At 42.7% G+C, this 26,599-nt stretch overlaps 1 protein-coding gene across 8 annotated transcripts in view; it reads right to left on the reverse strand.

The window, feature by feature from the left end:
* agrn (agrin) overlaps window positions 1-26,599 on the reverse strand; it is a 182,676-nt gene that overhangs the window by 17,851 nt on the left and 138,226 nt on the right. For 7 of the 8 annotated variants that reach the window (XM_037240142.1, XM_037240125.1, XM_037240160.1 and 4 more), the window contains 13 exons: window positions 23,367-23,783; window positions 19,829-19,954; window positions 15,080-15,207; window positions 12,615-12,729; window positions 11,760-11,879; window positions 10,971-11,357; window positions 9,696-9,888; window positions 7,721-7,936; window positions 6,462-6,691; window positions 4,892-5,026; window positions 2,206-2,296; window positions 1,922-2,086; window positions 1,571-1,682 (listed from right to left, as the gene is read on the reverse strand). In XM_037240142.1, the coding sequence (XP_037096037.1) occupies window positions 1,571-1,682; window positions 1,922-2,086; window positions 2,206-2,296; window positions 4,892-5,026; window positions 6,462-6,691; window positions 7,721-7,936; window positions 9,696-9,888; window positions 10,971-11,357; window positions 11,760-11,879; window positions 12,615-12,729; window positions 15,080-15,207; window positions 19,829-19,954; window positions 23,367-23,783 (2,435 nt within the window). The remainder of the gene's footprint in view (window positions 1-1,570; window positions 1,683-1,921; window positions 2,087-2,205; window positions 2,297-4,891; window positions 5,027-6,461; window positions 6,692-7,720; window positions 7,937-9,695; window positions 9,889-10,970; window positions 11,358-11,759; window positions 11,880-12,614; window positions 12,730-15,079; window positions 15,208-19,828; window positions 19,955-23,366; window positions 23,784-26,599) is intronic. The other variant, XM_037240168.1, reaches the window with a different exon arrangement.

The following is a 26,599-nucleotide window of genomic DNA, read 5'->3' on the forward strand; positions in this document are numbered from 1 at the left end:
ATGCTAACTGTCCCAAATGCAAAACTCTACAATATGAATTGTTTTCGCCTGTATTCGCAGCCCAGACTTGTTGGAGGTCTGCAATTTTTGTGACAATCTAGTTTTTATGACCATTATGGCCAAAACAACAAACAGTATGGTGGCCCAAGGCTTTTGCACAGTACTGTTTATTTCAAAATAGATCTTTAAATACAGAAGGACTGAAGCCTGAGCTGTGATAATATGTGAGACGGCAGGCAGTGCAGCATGCACGAGTCATTGTATAACTGCTGGACATGCACATATAAAAACTAAAAAAAAAGACTTATTGAAAGATCATGCAGGAAGAATTTCATTGGGAAGATGAAAACGGAGCGCTGTGAAAGTGGCCCTCAAAAAGCCTCATTTAAGGACGTGCAGCCATGATGTGAGAGGTGAACCAAAAATGTTATTTCTTCTGTCTGCGCCTTTGAAAGTATGTGCTTCATCATGCTGCCAGCCCGAGCTGTCCTTGGCATGATGAACAATCCCAGCATGCAATATATCGTGGATATAAATATATCTCAGTCCATTCCAGCGTGTGCGTACATTTTATTTGAAGAGTGGCGTCACTCGGATTGAAAGCTTTTTAACTAGCTTCACCTCATCTCTTACAGTCCCAACAGACCATTGCCATCCTCCGCTGCCTTCTTTGCTTATTTTATTAAAATATTCCGCTTTCATTGGAGGAGTGAGACACAATTACCATATGGATGATGAAAGAAGGTAGCGGCAGGGAAGCAGCCAAGAGGAAAATTTGCTGTGTTGATTGTGAGGAGATGCCGGGAGTTAACAAAATGCGTGTTTCTAATCGCAAATTACACCGCTTAATGTAATTGGACGGCTCATGGCGGCTCATCGGGTGAAGGGCTCACCACCGTTTGAAAGTTTGCACCTGCTCAGTTGCACTAAAGAGTTTAGTGATGCCGCTATATGCCTATTAACGGTCTGACTTCATAAAAGTAAAGGTGCATTCCTGAAACTATTTTTCTTTGGGGTGTCTAAGCGAAATGAAAAGCTGACAAAAAAGGGGAATTGACAGGATTTCCAGACAGCTTGTCAAAAGTGTCCCCTGATATCCGCAGCTATACCTCAAACTTTGATGAATGTCACACTGGCATTTTTTTGAAAAAAGCCAAAGGGGCTGGTTCTCATCGTGGATTACGAAAAAAAAAAAAATCACAAAAGAGCAGTGAGTTTGCTTACATGAAACTTACGAGTTGTAATGGAGTCACATTTGGTGCTGAATTACCATATATTTATGCTGGGTCAATCCACATCTTGCCTTTTTTTGTTGTGGTGTAACTGACTGACTCGAGAACACTAAACAAGCTGAATGCGAGCATTTGGCCACCTGTTGTGGCAGAGTTGAACATAGCTAAAAGAAAATACAAGCACATGAACAATAACAGTTGATGGAGGTTTTTTGTAATGATGCAGTCGATGGCATAACAGGAAGTACGCACACGGCAAAGCATATCAGATAGGCCCGAAAGCTACACATGCTAAAAGCAAGACAACATTTGCAGGATCTGGTTAGCGGGCTGCTTACCGGTGCCTCTCCTCGAACGGCGTCTTTCTTGTTCACCATGATCTCTCCTTTGCGATTGGAGCGCTCCAAATTGACCGTGTACCACATGTTGAGCCTGATTGGTTCTTTACTCCTGGATTACAAACACACATCGGTGTGTTAACACCATCAGGAAATGTACAATAAAGCCAAATAAAGTTAAGTCAATGAAAATATCACATCCGCTCAAGAAGGTCTAGCTGTGGTGTAAGAAAGCCTACGTCTGATTAAAATGTACGTTTAGCACAAAAACAGCAGCAGATGTTGTGACAAAATAAACTGCATTTAACGCAAGTGGAACAAGCCTCATTACGAGCGTCAGTTTATGCCTACCTGATGGTAGCAGGGCCCTTGCCGAGGTCATAGCGGAACTCCAGGATCCCCTCATTGAGGGACAAAGAGATGAAGTCTCCCTTTCCGTCAGATTTTTGCCCGTTGTAGAAGATCAGGCCGTTGGAATCATTGGCCATAAGAACCACTGTCATGCTGACTTTTTGGCTGTACGCAAAGCAGAAAGGTCATACTTGTGTATGGACGACAGTTTGCTTGTTGGGTTTCAAATCAAGACCACACATTGATGAACACAAATATCTGGATGCAGGGGAATAGGAACTCACCGCAGATCATGTCCGTAAAGATGAAGTCCCTTGAGCTCCAGGTATGAGTCTCCATTGAAGAGTGGCATGTATGCCCCTCGCCTCTCAGCAACTGGAAGCACAAAAAGGGCGACCTCTTTAAAGTGGAGGCAATATAATGGAATAAGAATCTAAGCGAACAAGCGGTAACCTGAATAATGTTGACTCAGATTTCCATTGCTTTTAATCAATTAACGGCAACTCAACAATGTCGATTGGAAACTTAGCTTGACATTTACGTAAGTTAAAACATGCTTAAAGAGTGGTTAACCAACTCTTTTATTCTGAAAACAGATTATTTTTTTGTGAAATATTGTTATATTTAATTCCTCAAATTTTATTCTTACTACACGCAATTTTACATCATAACATCCTTGAACAGTAAAACAAGTGAATAAATATAAGAAATGGTAGACATTTTGCAGGAAACATGAAAATCTAGGGTGAGGTAAACATACGGTAACTTCCTTAGCGGAGTTAACAAACCCCCAAAACAAACAAAAGAAGACATAGCAACCTGCCATGGTGTCACAGTCTAACAAACAACCTCTAAGGGTGTGTGGAGTGCCAGAGGACAGAATGCCACCATTGTATTATCTGTCTTTCTTTTTTCTCTTTTTTAAAAATGCATAACACGGTGTATGCAGGATGTTCTGTTCCTGGCAAGAATTTGAAGTGACTTGACATTAGCTAAGCAATAGAGTGCAACTAGAGGGTAAGTGTGGAAAGGAGCCACGCACACCTACTGCCTGATTCGTAATGGACTGAAATTAGTAACTGTGTTGGGTAAGGCATACCGAGAGAACGCTAATGAGAAAGACTGAAACTTGGTGACGCACACCAGTTGGAAATTTACAGACAACCCTCATATATGGGACTCATCTCTATTAATAGAAAACGGAGCTACTTGGAACACAATTTCTGACAGGACAGAGAAGAGACTTTTTAATTATTATTATTTTTTGTATGTGAGAAAAATATGGGATGTCATAAAGAACAGAGTGACCATGAATGACAACCAGACCACATACGGATAACGAAGAGCATATTTCCTTGCTTAAACCATCATCCACCATAATAGTTTGAAGATGGCAGTTTGGACTCTGGAACAAATTACTGTGCTTCCTTCAGATATGAGTGACCTGGCCTGACCTATTTTTGACACGAGATGTTAGGAGGCTGTTTTATTATTATTATTCCACTATTACCAATGGGAAAAAAAATCTAAATTCAAACAATGAGTTAGTCAACAAATCAATTTTAGCTGGGCAACAATAACTTATCTAAAAAGTAATTTCAGTGGTGATTATTATTTCTAGTGATAGTTCCATTTGAGGTATTTATTTTGAGTGTTCATTATTCGTTCTTAAAGACAAATCCAATCAAACAAATCCCAAATTGCAATGGGTGACCATACCCGCAGCAATTGTAATAAATATTTGCACTTAGCGCATCGGCGGAATCAAATTACACAAATTAACTTTTATTTACTTAAAATCCGCCCAGCTTTTTAACTGTTGTCAGTACACTTTTCAAGGGTTTTGTCCAGCAAGCTGCTGCTTTATCTGCAAGCGCCCGTCAGGGGCTGACTGACACGCCCATTAATCACAACAGTAGGGGGGATTATTCATTTCATTGATTCCTGTGTAAAAATAAATAAATAAAAATCACCTTTTGGAATGGGAGACACTCTCAGTGGGATGGCATTGATTTTGCTTCAACTCCAGCTATTTGATTTGATTCACCTGCTAACAGGGACTCACCCTATTCCTGGTTGGCTTTTGTGGATTCCCAAATGGTTTGGGGTGCCAGGGTTCATGCTTCTGTTTGGATAATAATGTGCACGCTACGATGTTATTTTTTAAAAGGCACCAGTGATTGCAGAGGTAAACAAGCTTTTAGCTTTAGTAACACTGACAATAACCATGACAGAAAGAATGAAATACATGTGAAAATTAGTCTTTGACTTGCATTCTTTTTCCGACACGTGGTGGAGAAATGTTGCTTTTCACTAACAACCATTGCAGAGTCGATACGGCAGTCGGCCCAATGGGGCCAATCATCTGCAGTCGGCCTTCCTCGGTTTCAACTCATGGTAGCGCTGATGCTCACCAACCCTGAGGGCTCAGACCATTTCCCCTTTTGGCTCTCTGTAATTGAGGTTCCTTTTTGATTCAAAAAGGATGGAAATGTCACAGGTTGGGACGACCACGAGGCACAACTGAGGGAGGATGCGGAACAAAAGCTGGCATCTCTTGAGAATTGTTGAGTGCGAAGGCATTTGCCACCAATCAGTCCAGCGCAATTGGGAAATAGGTTTGCATCGTGGGGTGTGCAGGCAGGACGATGATAACTGTGTCAGTTATGCAAACGAAATCAAAGCATGGAAACGTGTTTGTGAGCCCACGGTGAATTTGAAGCAGCCAACAAAGAACACGGGGGGAAAAGAAAACAGGTTTGGCTTGTGGTTTTTGCTACCTTTTAAAAACTTGCCATTGACATTCCAATTGAAGAATGCCAAAATCCCGATAAAATGTGGGCAGATCTGTTATTTACCAATCAGCTTTTTGAAAAAATATTCCAGACCATACTGTATTGAACAAAATATATTGCTTAGTAAAAAAGTGTGATGTGAATGAGTTGAAAGACGATTTGCCTTAAACATTACCTATCTCGCAGTGCCTCCCTTCACGTCCCATAGGACATTCACACTTGTAGCCTCCCTCGGGAAGTGCCTGGCACTTGGAGGACGGATGGCATCTGCTGGGCTCGCACGGGTCATGGACGTCTGCGCACGTTGGACCTAGAGAGGCAAACAAATCTATCATGAGAAGATTGCCATTGGAAGCAAAATATGGGGCGTACCAGTGTAGGAGGGGGGTGTCTGTAATGGAGGTCATGATCTAATAGTTTTGGAAATATGCATCCAAGAGTAGAGGTCATCCCTGATTATGGGTCAGTGTCAAATGGCTGTCGGATGATGTTTTTGCCCTCAAATCCATTTGCAGTCACCTACCGTGTATCAAAGACTATAGAGGGGAGCGCTTTATGATCCCCATCCTTACTGAAACCACAAGGTCCAGCTATTTTTCCTCTATGCTGTTTTTTTGTTGAATGTTTCTTCCAGCTCTTCTACAATACAAATGTTTGTTTGAAGCAAAATATCTCGAGGAATTTTCTATGTGAAGTAGTTCCAAGGCCAGACTTCTTACAACAACAGGTTTAAAAAAAAAAACTACATGAGCAAGGACTCATGATGAAGGCTTGTAAACAAACCTTGATGCACTACAATTGGAAAATGAAAACATCACGTCTGACCCTACAGTAAGCAGGATAGATGGATTTGCTTGAAAAGCAATTGTAAGAGAAAGAAAACAGACCATTTTTATATTTCATCAACGGATTCGGACCAGAGAAAGGGCTATAGCACCCTACGTCCATTATCCTGGCCCCTTGATAATTCTTGTATTAAAGTAGACAGTCATTGTTTTTGTGGACATTTATTTCTCAACCCACAGGACATGTCCGTTGCGGGTATAAATCACTGCAAGATTAAGGCACAAAAGTTTACCCCAACAATTAAGTTGGCAAAAACTTTCTGCTAGCAGCGAAAGACACGCATGATCAGGCTGCACTGCTGTCTGCTGCTAACTGTGTTTGCTCTGAGTTGCTTGTTAGTTGGCCTCAGCTGCAGGGAGGCAAACAACAAGAAGGGATGTTGAAGCAGAGATAGGCCAAAGGCCAATTACGGAGAATTTGGTGGACATTTTCCCGTTTCTGCCCAGCCTCAACATTTAATCTCTTATGTCTGTGTTGGACCCCCCCAACACTCCCCTGACTTGATCGTCTTCACAAACAGACCTCCGGGCCAACAGGACTGTAGGCATTTTCAAGCTCACGGGATTTGGCAGCGTGACATGATCACAGCGAAACCCTTAAGTCAAAGGAAATTGTCAATGTGTTCAGACAAGGACAGCAGCAATTCTTCGGAAAAGTTAAGAAATATATTACTATACATTCTATTTGTCAACACCACGACTGACCCTCTTTTAAAGATCCTACTAAATTGTTGATAGAACAGGCTCAGTAAAAAAATCCATTTCATTTCTTCAAATGGAAAGAAAATTATTATTTTACATATTCATTGAAATTGCCTGTCCCTCAGCTGAGTTTAACTCACCCCAGTTGATGGATGAAATAAACTCCATGTGCAATTGTTTTCAGTGTCATCAACTCACCCCAGAATCCTTTGCTGCATTGGCAGTGGAACATCTCAGCTTCTTTCACCTGGCACGTGGCCCCATTCTTGCAGGGATTTGGCAGGCATGGGTTATTGCCACATTCGCCCACACCACTGCCATAGAGATTATCAACGCCATCCTCTTGTAGGTTGAGCACTCGGTTGTTGACATCCAGCAGGCGGATGCAGCCCACAAGACCTGAGGCTACACCTGTCCTCTCCTTTACACTGCGCAAAACAACAAGAGGACGAAAAGTCATCCCACACAAATATTGGACATATATTAAAATTTCATGACCCCTTGGATGCCAATCAACTTGAAAGGGATGATTTGATTTTGATGATCACTTAAGGTGTTCGTGACAAAATATGGCTGCTAGTAATCCAAAAAAATGTCACGGTTTAGGTCGTTGATGGTGTAGCGGTATACTCGCTTGACTGTGCAGCAAGCATGGATTCAAAAAGTGTGGCTGTGAGTGCCAATGGTTGTTTGTCTCTACATATGCCTTGTAAATTTCCTGGGGTCCAGGAAGTCTGTGCCCTTTGCCAAAAGTCAGCTGGCATGGGCTTTGAGTCTCTGTAAGCCCCAATGGGATAAGTGTTAGAACAAATTGGACGGGTGGAAGGCACATTTTTGTTCAAAACATGTTCATATTTGTGTGTTTGATACTAAAAGAGACCTTAACGTGAGTCAAAACTGATGCCACAGTTACGTAATCTGAACAAATGTAACTGTAACTCACCATTTCCCTACTCGGTACAACATCTTTTATTGTTCAGCATATTAAAATGAGCGGGGAAATCTAGAAGCTGTCCGCTGGGATGCATTGTGTTTGTTTACAACTGATACATTTCCAGTTTAAATATTAACATCCTGATATTGCTTGTCTAGCATGATTACTAGCCTGACAGAGAGAGGCTTCTTGTCACAGCCTACTTCATGATGCAAATATCAAAATTGATTTTCTTTTCACAATGTTATCATATATTCCCCAATTATTGCCCACGACTTTCGAATTAAGACATGGTTGAAAACTCCATGTTAGATTAAAATGTCAGAATTCATTAGCAAAATTGACAACACCAGGAAAATTGGATCTGATGAGTGCCGTTTGGAAAACGATGTCACGATGTGCAGTTCAATAGCAAAAACTCCCAAGTGAAAGGTTCCTTTTAATCCCAGTTGCAGTGAAGAGATTATTTGTGTCGTTTAAATCGTATTCAGAATGTTGTCACAGAATAAATGTAAAGACTTACTCCTGCTTCATTTCTTCAGGCACCCCTCCAATGAACAGATTGGTGTCCAGGTTGAGGCCGTCAGTTCCGCGTGGGCTTTCGCCCTCGACGTGCGGCTCATTGTCCACGCTGAGCATGGCGAGACGCCGATTGCGGGTCACCACCAGTTGATGCCAGCGACCCTGAGTGATTTCAATGTTGCTGACCACGATGCCTGTACCCGAACCTGTGTTGAACCTGACAACGACACATGCAGCCTGTTAAATGGTCTGCCAGTTACATTTTTCCAATGATTTACAAAGGGATAATTTCAAAGTTGAAAGGAACAGTTTAATATATTTTTCAAATTGATTATGAAGTCATAAATGGTCAGTGGTAATGAGGCAACTACTCATTGATACAGTACATTTTTCACAGCCTCTTTTTGATGCAACCTTTCATCTAATGAGGTTTTGTAAAAGGAAAAAAAGGCACACGGCACTAGATCTGTCATGCACACATTAGGTAACTTCATAATTATTTGCCAAAAATAATTTGTTCATCTCCCCACGACTTGGATTCCTAGAGCGGTGAGTGCTGATCTTACTGCTACATTTCTAGAATTGAGCTCCATTTTGATATCACAAGTGACTTAATCTGAGTTTTATTACTTTTTCTATAGATAGATAGATAGATAGATAGATAGATAGATAGATACTAGATAGGTAGGTAGGTAGATAGATAGATAGATAGATAGATAGATAGATAGATAGATAGATAGATAGATAGATAGATAGATAGATAGATAGAACCTTCTAAACCACTGCAAACCTCACAATATTTACCAAGAAGAAGTTTTGACAGCTGTTGTATTTAAACATTTGAATGCACAAGTGTACTTTATGCCTTTGTTGAGGGCGATTCCACTGAATTGTGTAGTCGTGCATTTATGAATCATAATGAGACCTCCTGCACATACAGGATGGCATAATGGTTGTTTATCTCACCAAACATGATTATGACCAGCTTTGCTTCCACAGCTTTAACCTGCAAATCTGCCAATAACCTTCTTTGTCAACATTTAAATTCCCGCCAATGTTGTTTGCGCCTTGCCTCATCAACACCACTGTCTTGTATTTGTTCTTATTCTTAGTTTGATTGAAAGCCAAAGCCATTGTGACGACCCACGTTCCTTCGCTACGATTTTCAAGCCTTTTAAATTTCTTAAGCCTTTTTTCCCATTGGAAATAAATTATAACTGTAGTTGTTCATTTAATGTTAAATGAGACACTATGCAGTTTTTGAAAATTTAAGAAAGTCCCCAGGTGCTTTGTCATGTCTGAGACATGCTTGAGTCCCAAAATCATTATGGGCCTATTTTTAGAACATACAGTATCTCTAACCCTACTCCCCCCGACACACACATACACACACTTCCCTCACCACTATAACAACTACAAAAACTAACAAAGTAGTAGAAGTTATGTAGTTTTAGACAGATCTTCAGAAATGATTTAGAAGTAAAATACTTTCCTAACTGTGACAAAAAAAATCTGTTTCAAAAAAATGCTTTCATTCACTTTCCAGTCCATGTCAAACTCAATTTTGGGAACTAACATTAATCAACCTCAAATTAGTGTAAAAATGATCATTTTACTCCAGACTGCTCTTGTTTTGCTTCTGAACTTAACTTTAACTTTTAACTTTAACTTCTGAATGCGAAAATGTGCTAAACTAATTTCCTATAAACTGTGATGTTTTTGAAAAGAACTATAGCTTGATAGTGATATACAATTGCTTGATGGAATGTTTTAACGTGTTTAATGAATTAAACTGAAAGAATATCCAAGTGAGGACCACTTCGACATTCGTGCATCTGAATTCATTCATGACACGAAACCCTCAGAGGAAAACCCTTGGACAGCCCTTATTCAGGATTTGAAAATGTCAGTCGAACGCAGTAATGAATGAACACTGGGATATTACACAAGCCCTTGATCTCCGCACCGCTGGTTACCTGAGTTCCACTTTTCCATTCACCACAGCCAGCGAGATAAAGTCCTTCTTGTTCTCCTGGCCATTGTAGAGCAGGATGCCCGTCATCTCTGATGCCCTGAAATCCATGGCGATGCGGACTGTGTGGTATGCGCTCATGGTTTGGAAGGCCAAGTAGGAGTGGCCTCCGAATGACGGGATGAAGTACTTGATCACTGCAGGGGAACAAAGTCAATGCTGTCAGCTGCCATGTGATGCACTTCCTTCTGCTGTAACAGGTGCTTAATGTGCATCATCGGGGGAGGGCGACGTTGGGTCTTGATGACAGCTGATCAGTTTATTTTTGGGAAAGATGAGTGTTCTGGTTTATCAAAGTGCGGTTGATGATGAGAAAAAGGAGGAGCGGAGTCTTTAATTTGGACACTTACACGCAAGCATGAGACCCTTTTGTTTTTCTGACTCTTGACAATTATGATTATTCTCATTATCCAAGTTCTCACTGGGCTCCTTTTCTCTCCATCCAGCTGTCCTGACTGTGTACGAAGGCAGCGGATGAGCTCACTAAATAATTGATTGATCAAATGAATGCACGTGGGTTGGACTTCAGTTAAATGTGTAAAATCAAACTTTTCTAAGGGGACATTCCCCATTAAGGCCATTCATTTAAATTACTGACACACAAAATGGACATACGCATTGGGAATTGGGACATGTGGTTATTACACTGACAGAATGTGAAAACAGAAGAAACGGGGATGACCATCTGTCATGTAATTCATCCGAAAGGTGTTTGAGAGGCCGGTGGTCACGGTCCAGTGCAAGTTCCTCAACACAAAACTGATACAAGCATGAATTTAGGACTATGTGTACTGCCACAATACTGGAGCAGGAAAAATGCTTGCTCGCCAAGCTGAGAGAAAGCAACTGTCCCAAATGTCTTAAGTGTTGCCTATTGAGATTTACCTGTTTTCTAAGTTTTGTGAGAAATCATTAACATGATCAGTTTCTTCACTTTAACAATATTATTGATTATTAATAAGAAGACATTATATATCAACATTATTCATGGTAATTTGGGCAAATGTGTTATTTTCAAAAGTGTGTATCAAACAGGTATCATTGCATCAATCAGCAGCCAATAAGTAACTTTCTTTTGCTAGCCTTGGCAGCCCTGTTCCATTCCATCGTGGAAAAATAAGATGGTCTTGATACAATGTGGGTGGAGAGGATGGAGAGATGCGACAGGCTGTGATTGCCGTGGGTATCTGACGATACTTCAATAAAACCAAAACGTCACCTTTTTCGCACACAGAGCCTCCTCTCCCGGCGGGGCACTTGCAGCTGAAGTCATTGCCCTCCTCCTCGCAGGTTCCTCCGTGGAGGCAAGGGTGGGAATCGCAGGGTCTCTGGTGCTTGTGTAGTCTTTCGTGGACGTGGGCTACAGTGGTGGTGGGCGGGATTGCGGTCGTAGTGATGATCGGTTGCGCCGTGGTGGTGATGGGGATCGGGGTCCTGACGGGTCCTGATGTCGTGGTGGTCCGTCTGCCAGTGCTAGGCCTGCGGGTCGTGCCCGGGGGCCGGCGGGTGATATAGGGGGAGGTTACCATACGTCTGGTGGCGGTGGTGGGAGCATCAGTGGTGACTGATGCAGTGGTGGTGGTAAAGAAGGGCATGGAGGAAAGGCCTGTCAATGCAAATGCGGAGGTGTCGTCAACCACAAAGCCAATTGATGACTGTATTTATGTATCATACATGATGTTCAAATGATACTGGTAACGGTACTCTTTAAATGGCTTTTCTTAAAATTTACAATGAGGCTCTTTTTTGGTACTGTAGTATTACAGTGTTGAAGCACCCACATAGCCAACATCGATGACTAAAAGCATTTTAAATTATTTCAACCAGTGTATTAATGACCTACAGTCTCGCAAAGTTATCTGTAAGCTATTTGTAAACTATTTATGAACCAATTTACCCTTTTTAATCACAACCTTATTGTTATGTGGCAGCTCCCCCCCACAAAGGAACATCACCTCATGAATAACTACACTATTCATTATCTCCTACACACTCCTCGGTCAATTACCATAGTTGTTGAAGCGAATATTTTCATCCACTGGCTTCTTCACTGTGATGCTTGTTTCCTTGGAGACCTTCAGCTGTTTAAGCAGGGCTCCCTCGATGTCCTCTACAGTGTATCTTGTATCTATGATAAACAACAGGCACATCCACTTAGGGCAAGACCTCAGAGGAGCACTACAGGATAAACACACAGGACTTGTGGTTCTTTAGCGTGGCAGTGGCGAGACCAGAACAATCCTGCCTGTGACATCAGGAGGGTCTCCGGGGACCACTTGTCCTCCACCTGCATGTCGGACAAATTTTTTTTCATGTTCCAGATGAATTGGTTTCATAATGTTTGACACAGATGTTCTCTTTACTGGTCATGGAGGACAGTCGCTTTAACGATGCCCGTTAGTGCGTGTGACGGGGATGAAGGACGCTAAACGCAGTTCATAAAGAAGTAAAATAAATAAAGGATAGTAGACGGCGACAAAGATGCAGTATTCAGTCTACAACACTGTGAAAACCAGGACTTTTAACTCTTCTTACATGATAATATTACAAGCATGACAAAAAAATTTAGTATCTGTGAGAATTTTGTGAGGAAAACTTTGCTATAGATTATTATGGATTTCATAACAAATTTCACTGCCATAACAGGCTGCCAGAGAATTTCATAACAGAGACTAAAAAAGAAGGCAGCAAGGTTTCAGGTTGATGCATTAGTAGCTATACGATAAAAACACTTCCACGATATGCAACTCAGAGCTGGAATGTGAGAGAAGTGAGAGAGGTTTATATTTCTTTGTGGATAATTTCACACTCTTAAACACCCCTCATGCTTATTTTGTCTTTGTCAGCTCAATTGACATCTCACCTGGTTTGAAATTAGCCTCCACAAAGACCAGGATGGAGTTGCTAGGTGCCAGGTTGCGGACACTTACGCTCTTGAAGTCTCTCCGTACCTCCGACTTCCTGAACAGGTCATTGAGCTAAATGAAAGAAGGGAGGAGTGAGAGCGTGAGATTGGGAAAATGGACATGGGGAAAAGAAAAAGAGGATAATAAATGAGGCTAGCAACATCTGCCAACCAATTACTAAACCAATTTTATTTCTCAACAACTGTACTCTATTTGCTTGGTAGAAAGTGTGTGTGTGCGTGTGTGCGTGCGTGTGTGTGCGTGTTTGAAAAATCTGACATTTTAGCTAAACCCATGACAGGGGTAAAGCTTGAAGATAAATGTTGTGCTCCTGATTAGTTTTGCCCCAATATGTGGAAGAAAAATTCAAGAAGCTTCAAAGCCCCAAGTTTATTTAAGGCCACAATACTTCCAGTTCTGAACGCTGTTTCTCAGCCGACAAAAATAATCTAGGACAACGTTTAGCTTCGAAAATGTCATGGTACAAAATAAAAAAGTGAACCTTTTGAAAGTGGTACTTCATTCTTCCTTAAGGTTTCCTTTTTTTTTTGCGGTGGATTCATTCATTTAATCTCCTAAATACTACCATGTCATCATTTAAGCTGCTACAGGGCCTGCTAACGCCTCCCCTCCCCCAATATGCATTGCACTGATTTAACTGAGGCATATTAATGAATGATAAATTCCATTGATTGATGCTTTCAAAGAAAACTCATGTGCAACATAATGTGTTTTAATCAAGCAAATTGTGTGCATCAAACTGGTAGACCTTCACATAAATCACTAACCAAAAAGTAGCTCAAAGGGTGGTGGAGCCCTGGTGGATTTATGCACTTGGTTTAAAATTTAGAATTCTTGGAATGCAAACTGAGTGGCACGGCGTCGCACTGGTTAGCATGTCGACTGGGTTCGATTCTGATTCTGTAATAAATGCGCGTGTCCACACAGGCAAGGGCTTATTTCATCGACTGCAGGGAGGATAATTGCAAGGGGCGATGATGACAGAGACAACACACTGGACATATTCAAGCAGCTTGATTGCATGTCTAAGGACATCAGTGGCAAACTGCAACACCACTTTTTCAAATAGTAACTTTACTGATCATGTTCACATACCTTTTGCTCCAGTTTTGAAAGCAATCGACATTTCCAGTTTGTTTTAGATTTTCACAATTCAATCTCACAGCCATGTTGCAGTGAGCTGTGCCTTTTTAGAAGGTCCAGAAGGCATTTATCTTGGACTCAGCATGCCAACACTACAATAACTCTTGCGTGAAGCGTATTGAATTAAAACTGTAAGGTTCAATGAGCAAAGCCTCTGTTTGACACTTGTGAGAATCTCTTTGTACCAATCCATTTTAAAGAACCCACTCAATAGAAATGAACAATTAACAAGGGTTTGTGATGGTTTTTTTTCAAATCCGACTACAAACAACAGTTACTTGTACCATTTATTTTTGCAAGTAAATTATTTCTTAAATAAACAATTGCTGTTTATCAAAGTAATTAATTAATTATAAATTAATTTTCTATCAATGCTGCAGTCACGTCGGGAAAAATTATACCAAAGCAAAATTCTGTCACTTTTTCATACATTATTGAAAAAACGCTCTACTTCCTTGTTTGATGTTAATGATACTGAAAATAACACACCACCACTGCCTCATACTGCTGTGAGATTTTCTAAATATTTACCAATACACCTTTGATAAAACATCACATATCAAGCAGGTGCTTTGGAAAAATTGTGATATGAATTCATACTCCACTCAGGCTGCCAGCAAACATGTTCTACTCCACTCTCCATCATGCCGGTGCACCTGAATACCATTTAGCAACCTCAGCAGTGTCAACACCTGCAATGAAACCAGCCCGAGTGGACCTGAAGGAGCTGGAGGAATTGGATTAGTCTGGCTCTAACTGGACATTTGTCAAATGATTCTTTCAAAGATGAGTTTGGCTCTTTCCAACTAAGAAGTTCTATTTAGGAAAACTTTGAAGAGAATTGGTGTAGTCGCGAAATGGAGGGAAAGGGTTCACATGTCAGCATTTTTCAACGTCAATTTGGGCGGCAAATGTTCTCGAGATACTTTAAAGCACCAATTTATTTTTTTTCCACCACTTGAATCAGCAGCTACACAAGTTCCAAACACAACTTGAGATGATGATACTATCAAGTTTTATGCTGGTGAAACCGCTTGCAAATGATTCTCACTTTCAAAGGCACTGCAGCACTGTTTTTTTTTTTTTTTTTTTTTTAATTTATTTATTTTTTAATTTTGACATACTTGATGCCATCCAATATTTGGAATATTTTCAATAGTATTTTGTGTCGTACAAAAACAGCTTGGTCTGAATGTGTGACTTGTTATGCTGCCAAGTTTATCATTAAAGCTATACACAGTAAATGCTCAGCACTTACGGCACTCTCGATACTGCGGGCCGTCTCTCCAAAAAGCTCAGATTTTGGATCCTCCATCTCGGGGGTGTAGACTATTTCTTGTCCCTCCACCTGGTCCAAGTGCAGGAAACCACTGAACTTCATGGTGGCTAGATGGAGAGAAGATGAGATGCTGAAACATTTGCATTTGTCTTGAGCGCACTCCCTATTGCCTTCACACACTGTTCATTTTCAGCTAGAGTGCCATTTGTGGGTTAGTGATGGATTGTGTGTTGGTGTGTGTCTGACAAAGGCAAGTTAGTGTGTACTGCTGATTGGGTTTTTCACAAGACTGGAAGTAAAAGTGGGGGAAGGATATTTGGTGGTGAATGGTGTGAATGTGGAAGAGGTGGACAGTGAAATGGAGAGGCAAGAAAGTGGAAATTTAGGCCATTTTCTATTCTTTTACCAGACAGCGATTCATCCAAAAAGTTGGCTGAGGCATGGAAGGCTGGGTAAAAAGACAACATGTTATAGACATACACAACACATGAGGGGAAAAAGACCACACGCTACACACACAAGTTTAAAGTTCTCCACACTTGGACACTAAGGACGATGTCAAAATTGTGAAAAAGTTGTGAAGATAAATGTTTTTCCTCGGTTGAATCCATTCTGTTGCTGATCTGGATGCATGTTTGGTGTGCTTTTGTTTAGTGAACTGGAGCAATTGCCATTAAAAATTATTCTGGTGAGCAATTAAGAAAAAAAAAAATCAGTCGAATTAGATTTTAATTCTGATTCAAACTGAAATTGCTATGCTGATTGCATAATTGCAGTCATTTTTCCCTAGCATGTCATTTTTTCTCAACAGCTTTCCAGATAAACTAAATTTCACTGATTAGCCGTAGTTAAGACTTGCCAGCTTATTACGATTGCACTCATCTACTCATCACAATTGGGAGGTGTGTGCAGCTCCCAATCGATCAGTACGATCAATATCTCCAAGAAGAAAGCTAGTATAGTAGGATTAAGAGGAATAGGGCTGGATTTTCTCCTAACTGATCATACTGTTGCAAGGCTATTTCATTTTATGCTGTTTTTTTTCTATAGTTTTCAATGCTTGTAACAATTCCATTTTAGTGTTTACATTTATACAAATTTTAATAGTTTGGGGAAAACAGGGATCACATAGCTAAAAAAAAGAATATGATAGAAAAAAACTGAGATACATTTTGGATTTCGCACCCAAAAATTAGTTAAAAACAGCTGTCAGTGTTCCCTATTGTTGTCAATGATCATGTGTCTAAAAAAAGTATCATCCTCAGCAAGGATATGATTCTCGGAATACAACGGTGGAGGGTTCGTCGCACAACATCAATCAGCCCTCTGCACAGTTTTATTCCTCAGTCGAGGGCTTCAAAGTGAGCGCGGATGTGTGAGCTTCCATGCTGCTCGTAATCAACACAACAAATTGCCCAAATCAATCACGGTTGCCCCTGTCTGAGCTTTAGCTAGGGGAAAATGGGAGGAGCACTTGTATGATTATCATGAAAGATAGTCTTAATTGTCTCTTAAGAGCAGCGGGACTGTGACTGATGCAATAAAAAAGGACGGGAGACACTGCACCCTTCCTTCTGCAGTACTTTTACAGGTGGTGACTCATTGACTCACATCTTACGGAGTCCATAAAACAGAAGCAAAAGTTTGGCTGGTAAAATGAGCAGGGAGGAAAAAGCACAGCGCTTGAGAGAGTTTAAATGTGCGAAGAACACAAATATCACAGAGGGTGATGTAGCGGGCTGTTACTATGACGAACAGTGGAGGTAAAAGAGGAGGGACGGAGTCGTTTGAACATCAGTGTCTACTGAACTGTGAAACGTAATGGATGTCCAATGTCCAGCAGCGTATGGAAGACTTTAAGGGAAGCTAGAACTTAGCGCATCATTAATGCTCACGCAAGCTATTGCTGGCCGTTGTCTCGGATGTCATATTTGGTGTTACTGTCTTGTTAAAAAGTGGTGAGATCAATGATGTTTCCCAAGAGGGAAACCAATAATAGTATTCCCACGTCAGACTGGCTTTTCGTTAATTAGATACAGCGATAGTCTTCTTCACAATTTGATGTGATAATAGAGTGGTGCAATTAGGAAAGTGGAGACAAGATAGGGTGGATTCAAACAGCAGTTCTTAGCACCCCTCGATTTAACATCTAGTTCACACTACAATGATTCACTAACTAATTTATTTACTAGCGGCAGACATTAGAAACCATCCAGAATCACGAATCACTTTCATCAGTGAGCTACAAACAGTTTGGTAATTTCGAACAGCAATGAAACATTTCAAAGTGAGTTTACCTTGTGCCATTTTATTTTTACCTTTTGAATTTGAGCTGGCTCACTAGGCTTCTCAATCACAAAATAATCAACCGTAACATTCAAACACAAACATTAGGAGTAGTATAGGAATTTTGAAAATGACATAAACCTTGGTTGTCGCGTTAATATATTTATTAAGAACTGCATTTCAGTGTAAATCAAGTCATAGTTCTGCTTTTTTTTTGGTCCAGTCATGGTGTTTGTCAAAGCTTTTTGGGCTTCTGAAAACCCCCATCCATTACTTTTTCTGTTTAGAATCATGATAGAAACTGAAACCTTCTCCCAAGAGGACGATAAACTAAACTGGTCATCACTTAATCATAGGTAAATTGGGAACAGGCACTAGAGTGGGATTGATCTTGCGTCAGTTGATGTAAGATCCGGTCTATTGATCTACCCACAGCGTTCCTCTTCATTTAGTGGCAGATTGAGCACTGCAGTGATGTCACTCAATTTGCATAGCTGACAGGGCTGTCAACATTCTCCCTACACTCCCCTTGGGTAACCAGCTCATGGTTTACTGTGCGGCGACAAACAAAACTGAACTGTAATTTTGGCTGGAAATGTGATCTAGAAAATGAACAGCCACACATCCTTATGCTGAGCTAAACAATCATGTTGTCATAGGACTTTGAAGCACTGGGAGGAATATATTTCAACAGAGAGTGCCAACACCAAAGCAGGCAAATATAATCTTGAAAGCATGGTGTGGGACATGGGGCAGAGAATTCTCCTGGTTTGACTGACTTCGTACTTTGGGATACCACAAAGCGGAGACTTTACTCCCAGTTACAGTCTATTAACAGTGGTGGAACACATAAAAAACACATCTCAACTCAAGGGACGGAGGAGGCACAAGCCATTTATCTCTTTGAAGCAAGTCTATCAGCGAGCACTGATTGGACTGAAAGCCCTTCAGTAGCCGATCTACTCGCTTTCCCTGACCGGGTCCGCTGAGAAATAGTGTTACAAAGCGGGATTGACACTGACCCGGTTCATCTGGAGAGAAAAGTGAGATGTCGCACGCCAGGGAGATATTGAAGAGTATAACTGACTAATAAGAAGTGGTGAAAAGTGTGGCCAAGATTAAAACTGGAGAAGAAAATGTGAACGAAGATCAAGATTTACCACAAATAGATACAACGACAGTTACTTCAAACCATAGCAGTCTTAAAATAAATCCACTTGGGGATCAGTGCTTTAGATGAACATTACAGTCCATAAATATGTTGTCAGACTGAGGCCATGTGACTGTTTCTCTCAAGTGCGGGCAATACACGCATCAAGAGTAGTCTTACTCAATAAGTGCAAATAATTATTCAGCTGTTTAAAATATTAACAATCATGAATACAATGTAGTATGTATACCAGGCCAGTAGTTGCCAATGTCACTTTGTCAGAAACATTTTGTACCTGTGCACCACATTTCCTTGTCCTCCAGGGTCTTGTACAAATATTGAATTTGAATAAAGTGTACAACTGGATTTAGGATCCGACATATGGAAGTCATGTGACTCAAATGGTCCCAGCAACAAATTATTATAAATAAACTTGCAGAAGAAGTGTAATTGAATGATTCTTTTCAGATATAAGGAACGCAATTTTCAAAAGTCTACACTGTGAAACCATCTTTGGTTATGGAGAGACAAAAGGCCATTGCAACACAAAAGAAAGGCCAAACAACATTGCTTGGAATTTTCAGTTAAAAATAAATCTCCATTCACTCTCTCAGAATTCACGCGAACATGTAACATAAGTCTTTATAAAACTGATTTCAAATCTCGACAAGCGAGAGCGACAACATTTTCTTTGGATTTTTTTCCTTGTAAGGAAATGAGACATTCTGGCTTTTGTAGGTCCTACAATCCATTCTCTGAACAGATCAGTTTTATGAAAGGATCATGGATGCAGTCATGACAAACTTTGGTCATGTTTTCCCACGTGAGATTTGTTTACTTCCTATCCATCTGCCTACATTGGAGGGAGGTGATTCATGAAAGTAGAGAAGATACCAGCTGTTCATTTGTTTGTTTACTGCAGATGGCAGAATATTAGTAACCTCAAAATAAACACTGGAAATGAACATAACATCTCTTGAATACATTAATTACATAAATGAGAGGAAAAAAAAACTTGTGGGCAGATAGGCAGTAGATAAATGATGTCTGCAATCAATCCAAATCTCATAGATGTAAACAATGTTTTTGTGTGTTAATGCAGTGTGACTGTGAAATTTTAGACAAATTATTTTTTGCAGAACAAGTCAAATTTTCTGAAATTGAAAGTTGTTTATAATTGTGTTATCTTACTTAATTTTTTAAAGGACAGGGCAAACAAGAAGGCAACTCTGAGAACTTTAGCGTAGAAGAAAAAAAAAACCTGGTTTCTTCCAAAATTTAATTGAACTTACGTGGACAGTTGGCTCCATCTGGGCTGCTGGCCGGAGTCTCACTGTCAGGGCAGCATCCAAATTCTGTGTTGTCACATGGCGACCTGTGGTCAGCGATGGGTATAGCAGGGTTTTCCAGTGTGGGTCCTGGATGGCGGGGTGCAAATATTAGAAACACCATTGTAAACTCCATCCAAGACAATACAGATCTTATTAAATGAATACCAACTGTGAAATTTGATAATGAGTCGGATCAACTATTTGTTGTCTAATTGGAATAGGAAAAAGCCCAGGCAGACTGTAAATTAGAGGACTGTTATATGCAGCATACCTGATGTCAGTGGTGTTTCCACACAAAGAGATCTGAGTGATGGCATCAGTGCTATCCCTCCTCTCATGAGGAGAAACGATATGCATGTAGTATGCTTCCTGTATAAGCGGATGTCTTAGAACATAAAAAAATCACAAAGTGTGTGGTCTCGCTCCCTGACCAACTGTGTAATACACTGCGCAAGCAGTGAACCTCCATCTTCTCTAATGATGGTGTCGGCGGCAGGGACGTCTCGGCCGAAGCGCCGCGGTTTATGGCCGCACGGCGATCAGAAATAATCATGGAGGCAAACAGCTAACGGCTAAACAAGTCGTAAAGACGTCAAGAGACGGGGGGACATTCTGCTCAAGGACTCGCGGTCAAAGGAAGGATGGAGGAGAAAAATGAGGGGCTTATAGGGCATCTGTTGGAGTGTGCTCTGGAGATTTATGAATGCTGGGCTGAATAGGAGAGGAGGCGTAGGGAGGGGAGAGGGCAATGTGAAGTGGCAAGGAGACTAGACCGCAACTCCATGGGGAGCCATATCAATAACTGTCACATAAAAATGCCCTAACACATACACACAGACATTGTGGATTTCAATAAAGTGTCACTAGACATGAATGAAGTATGCACACACCCCGCCACCTGCTTGACTGATAGATTGTGCTGTCCTGTCGGTTGGCTATAACAACACTGACGACTCATTTAGTCGTGTAGCAATTAAGGAGTTTTGTATTATAAAAAGTTGGCTTCCAGGCTATTTTGATTCCCATTCCTATGAAAGCTCAGGGAGAACATGCAAACAGCACACACTGCTGTGCTGCTGTCCACGTTTAACAGGCTATTTGATTTTTTACTGTACATTCCCAACAGTGCCACACCGTGTTGTTCAAATCTGCATTTCAATAAACCTAAGGACTAAAATGTAAAGGAAAAAAAACACACCACACTCAGGCATGGTTGGCTACACTTTCGTTCACACAGAGGCACAAGACAGCAGGTCTCCTCGGTAGACAGCCGACATGCTTCTTGCGTCACCGAGCATTGGTCAGCATCTGACAGGAAAATAAATCTAAGACGCTGGCAGAGCAAGGAGGAGGAAGAAGACCACATCGGGGGTCAACCTGTTCCAAGCATCCTATATGTTGGTTGCGAGCTGACAACTGAGGCGGCAGGACGGCGGGAAAAGGAGACAGAATCTGATGGGAAGGCGCCAGTCATCCCCAGGCAGCGGGGCATGTCGGGACAGATTTGGGACGACTCGTCGTGTGACCGCGACTGATTGAAGGCAGCCTGCACGCGCACGCTCACACCTCAAACCGCCCAGTCATATCATCCTCTCAATTCAGGTTCCAAAGAGACCCGGATACGGGCCAACGGCTTCATCTGGCCAGCTCAACGTATATTCTTTTGCAAGCTATTTGAGGGCTGGAAGAATGACAGCATGGCTGGTGGGCAGTGACAATGAAGCATGCAGATTGCTTTCTTACTCAAATTGAGATGTGCGATACAGCCACAGGCCACAGCATTGGGTACACCTAGAAAATGTTCCCAAAGTCCCGTCCTCTAACTGTGGTTTGGATCAACACTGTCAGACAGGAATTCGTTTAACGATGACTTTGTGACAAAAATTTCATGTTAGGGTTGACAAATTATCTTGATCGTATGATTATGTTGGAATGTAGACTAGAATTATTAACTTTGTTAAAACCTTTCATCTTTGCTTGACTCTGGAAAGTTTCTACATTCAGTTGTTGAAACTTTCCAAATGATGTGAAAACATTCTTGCTTAGTTAGTTATCTAAAATGCTCCACTAGTTTCTGTTTCCACAACCAAGAGCTAAGACCCTCTGCACTGATTAACCAGTTGCTGAGGTGACCACCAAACTTGTCCACTCTCATCCCACCCTGTTTTCTCTCAATAAATATGCCCTTGCAAGAGGTCTAAGTCAGACTGCTCTTCAAGCACCTCTGTACCACACAGAGCGCTGATGGCATCTCCGCTTGCAAGCGTAAAATGGCCAAACTGTCTCACGTGTAGTTCTTGCAAAGAAGTTAGAGTGAGCAACACTCTAAAATTTAAAACTGTGGACTCCCCATAATTCGTAGAGAAAACTGAACTTTTCTTATCAGTGATACCTATCGAAAGGCATTGGGGAAAAAATAGGCCATCTGCGGGTTCTGAACCACTGAACAATGATTTGCAAATCCTTTTCAACTTATATTGATTTGAATACAGTACACAACAAAGGCAATATATCCAATGCCTATTATTTAAAAGCAAATACTTGCTCATTTTAAATTTGATGCCTGTAACATGTTGCGAAAAAACTGGGACAGGGACAAGGTGGATGTTTCCAGCACCACCCAAATTACTTAGATCAATGAAACAGTGGGACAAAAGGAAAGGAAATTGCTGTTGTCCTGAATATCAGATTAGCTTCTATTGAATTTTAGCAATTCCTTTATGACTTCCACCAAGCCCAAATCTTGTCAAAATCATTTGTGCTGGCATGCTTCTGTAAAAAAAAGAAGTTATCAGTAAAATAAAAAATATATCATGGATTATAAGATGTACATATGGAATTTTGTATCAACACAGCAAAACCCAAGACCGATTAAAGCCTCTTTGGCCCTTATAAACATTCAAAATGTTGAGGATGTATAACCAACCTCTTGCTATCATTTGCAGTGCAGCTTCCCATTGTGAGTTTCTAATATTCTGACCTTCTCTTTTTGCTGTCGTGTTTATCGTGCAGATTGAAAGCTGCTGTACAATTATTTACACTACTCATTTTCAGCAGGTGAAATTTCAGGAGGAGCCTAAAATGCACTAAAACTTCTATAAGTCACTGTGACCTTTTCTAAACTTTTGAACTGATGTCCCACAGTTCAATGTTTCAGTACTTTTGGGGTGACTTGCTGTCCCCTAACAAAAAACTGCACAGATAATTTGCAACTCTTATTGTGAAATGAATACATCTCATACAATTCCCTTCAAAGCTGAACATGACCTTTGTTTTTTTTAAATCACTGGATCTTAAATTGTGTCGGTGTGGTCATTGGTCAACGACAATCTTCATACAACATATACTTGACCTGATTGTATTTGATTGGTGTTTTGGATTTGATTGCATTTGGTGACATGAATATGTTATGGCATGAGATCAAATATTTGCTCCAGAGTCACAAAATACATAGCTGCAAAAGCATTATGGGTGTGATAATGAAAAAGCAAGGATTTACCAAAAGGCTCCTCCGCCCCACTGGCCTCTGTCAGGACGCCGCTACCCGCTTCCTCTTCCTGCTCCTCCTCCTCCTCCTCAGCTTGGTCATCTCCACTCGGCTGCCCACTGCCCGAACCCTCGAAAGAATTCGCAGCAGCGGAGGAGGCGGGGCTACCTCCAGAGGTGGTAGCGGTAGGGACAGGGGTTGACCACGGCGACTGAGGTTGGATGTGGATGGATTGGTGGTGGTGGTTTATTTGCGCACGGTGGTGGGTGAGGGTGGGTGAGGGCGTGGTGGCAGGGTGCCGCACCGCAGTCTCGACCGTTCTCGGAGGCGGGATGGCCCACACCTTATGATCTAAGGGGGCTGGCGCTGTGATGGTGGTGGCGGCGAGAGGGGTTGGAGTGGGTTGCTCAGCACGCTCGGAGATGGTTTCTGGCGGAGGGAAGGGCAGGAAGCAAGGAATGGATGAATGATTGAGCCAGGATGGAAATGTTTGTGACAATTACCCTCATAGCAAAGCATATTTTTCCTTCCTGATGAATAAAAATGTAAAGCTCCCTTCACAGTGATTGTTAGTATCGTCCAAATGAACACACATGTTAAAAAACTTGAACATTCAAACTTTGGGAAAACCTTGCATTGGATGATAATACAGTCGGTGGGACTTTGACCAAGGAATTATACCAACTACGCCACTAACGTCACTTTTTTGGCGGCTTCATGCTTGTGTGGGACAATTAAAACATTGTAAACATAGGCATAAAAGATTGTTTTGATGCTTCACTGCAAACAGCATATACTTTCAGGACGCGATAATTTTGCCTTCAGAGGCATTTAAGACTTGATGGTTGTTGTCCTACATGAAGAAAAATGGTGTGTTGAATTTATTCAATTTTATTTTCATCGATCCCGATACATTTCATAAGAGGCTGTTAGTCTGCTAAATTTGTTTTTATTTGAATACAGGTGCCTCTATTTCATGCAACCACTTGATGAAATAAAATTGAGTGAATTCAACAGATTTACTTTCATCCATCCATCCATCCATCTTCTTCCGCTTATCCGGGGTCGGGTCGCGGGGGCAGCAGCTTCAGGAGGGACTCCCAGACTTCCCTCTCCCCAGCCACTTCATCTAGCTCATCCCGGGGGATCCCAAGGCGTTCCCAGGCCAGCCGAGAGACATAGTCTCTCCAGCGCGTCCTGGGTCGTCCCCGGGGTCTCCTACCGGTGGGACATGCCCGGAACACCTCCCCAGGGAGGCGTCCAGGAGGCATCCTGATGAGATGCCCGAGCCACCTCATCTGGCTCCTCTCAACGTGGAGGAGTAGCGACTCTACTCCGAGTCTCTCCCGGATGACCGAACTCCTCACCCTATCTCTAAGGGAGAGCCCGGACATCCTGCGGAGAAAACTCATTTCGGCCGCTTGTATCCGGGATCTCGTTCTTTCGGTCACGACCCATAGCTCGTGACCATAGGTGAGGGTAGGAGCGTAAATCGACCGGTAAATTGAGAGCTTTGCCTTTTGGCTCAGCTCTCTCTTTACCACGACGGACCGGTACAGAGTCCGCATTACTGCCGACGCTGCACCGATCCGCCTGTCGATCTCGCGCTCCATCCTCCCCTCACTCGTGAACAAGACCCCAAGATACTTAAACTCCTCCACTTGGGGCAGGATCTCATCCCCGATCCGGAGAGGGCATTCCACCCTTTTCCGATCGAGGACCATGGACTCGGATTTGGAGGTGCTGACCCTCATCCCGACCGCTTCACACTCGGCTGCGAACCGCTCCAGTGAGAAGAAGCCAACAGCACAACGTCGTCTGCAAAAAGCAGAGACGCGATGCTGAGGTCCCCAAACCGGACACCCTCAACGCCTCGGCTGCACCTAGAAATTCTGTCCATAAAAATTATGAACAGAATCGGTGACAAAGGGCAGCCTTGGCGGAGTCCAACCCTCACTGGGAACGAATCCGACTTACTGCCGGAAATGCGGACCACACTCTGGCATCGGTGATACAGGGACCGAACCGCCCTTATCAGTTGGCTCGGTACCCCGTACTCCCGAAGCACCCCCCACAGAACCTCCCGAGGGACACGGTCGAACGCCTTCTCCAAGTCCACAAAACACATGTGGACTGGTTGGGCGAACTCCCATGCACCCTCGAGGATCCTGTTGAGGGTGAAGAGCTGGTCCACTGTTCCACGGCCAGGACGAAAGCCACACTGTTCCTCCTGAATCCGAGGTTCGACCTCCCGACGGACCCTCCTCTCCAGCACCCCTGAATAGACCTTACCAGGGAGGCTGAGGAGTGTAATTCCCCTGTAATTGGAACACACCCTCCGGTCCCCCTTCTTAAAGAGGGGAACCACCACCCCAGTCTGCCAATCCAGAGGCACTGTCCCCGATGTCCACGCGATGCTGTAGAGACGTGTCAGCCATGACAGCCCCACAACATCCAGAGCCCTTAAGAAATCCGGGCGGATCTCATCCACCCCCGGGGCCTTGCCACCGAGGAGTTTTTTAACTACCTCAGTGACTTCAACCCCAGAGATTGGAGAGTCCGCCTCAGAGTCCTCAGGCCCTGCTTCCACAATGGAAGGCGTGTCGGTGGAATTGAGGAGGTCTTCGAAGTATTCTCCCCACCGACACACGACGTCCCGAGTCGAGGTCAGCAGCACGCCATCTCCACTGTAAACAGTGTTGACGTTGCACTGCTTCCCCCTCCTGAGACGCCGGATGGTGGACCAGAATTTCCTCGAAGCCGTCCGGAAGTCATTCTCCATGGCCTCGCCGAACTCCTCCCACGCCCGGGTTTTTGCCTCAGCAACCGCCGAAGCCGCGTTCCGCTTGGCCATCCGGTACCTGTCAGCTGCCTCCGGAGTCCCGCAGGCCAAAACGGCCCGATAGGACTCCTTCTTCAGCTTGACGGCATCCCTTACCGCCGGTGTCCACCAGCGGGTTCGGGGATTGCCGCCACGACAGGCACCAATGACCTTACGGCCACAGCTCCGGTCGGCCGCCTCAACAATGGAGGCGCGGAACAAGGTCCACTCGGACTCAATGTCCCCCGCCTCCCCCGGGACGTGGGAAAAGCTCTGCCGGAGGTGGGAGTTGAAGCTCTTCCTGACAGGGGATTCCGCCAGACGTTCCCAGCAGACCCTCACAGAACGTTTGGGTCTGCCAGGTCGGACCGGCATCTTCCCCCACCATCGGAGCCAACCCACCACCAGGTGGTGATCAGTTGAC

This window comes from Syngnathus acus, chromosome 2 (genome assembly GCF_901709675.1).
Source record: "Syngnathus acus chromosome 2, fSynAcu1.2, whole genome shotgun sequence".
NCBI lineage: Eukaryota > Metazoa > Chordata > Actinopteri > Syngnathiformes > Syngnathidae > Syngnathus > Syngnathus acus.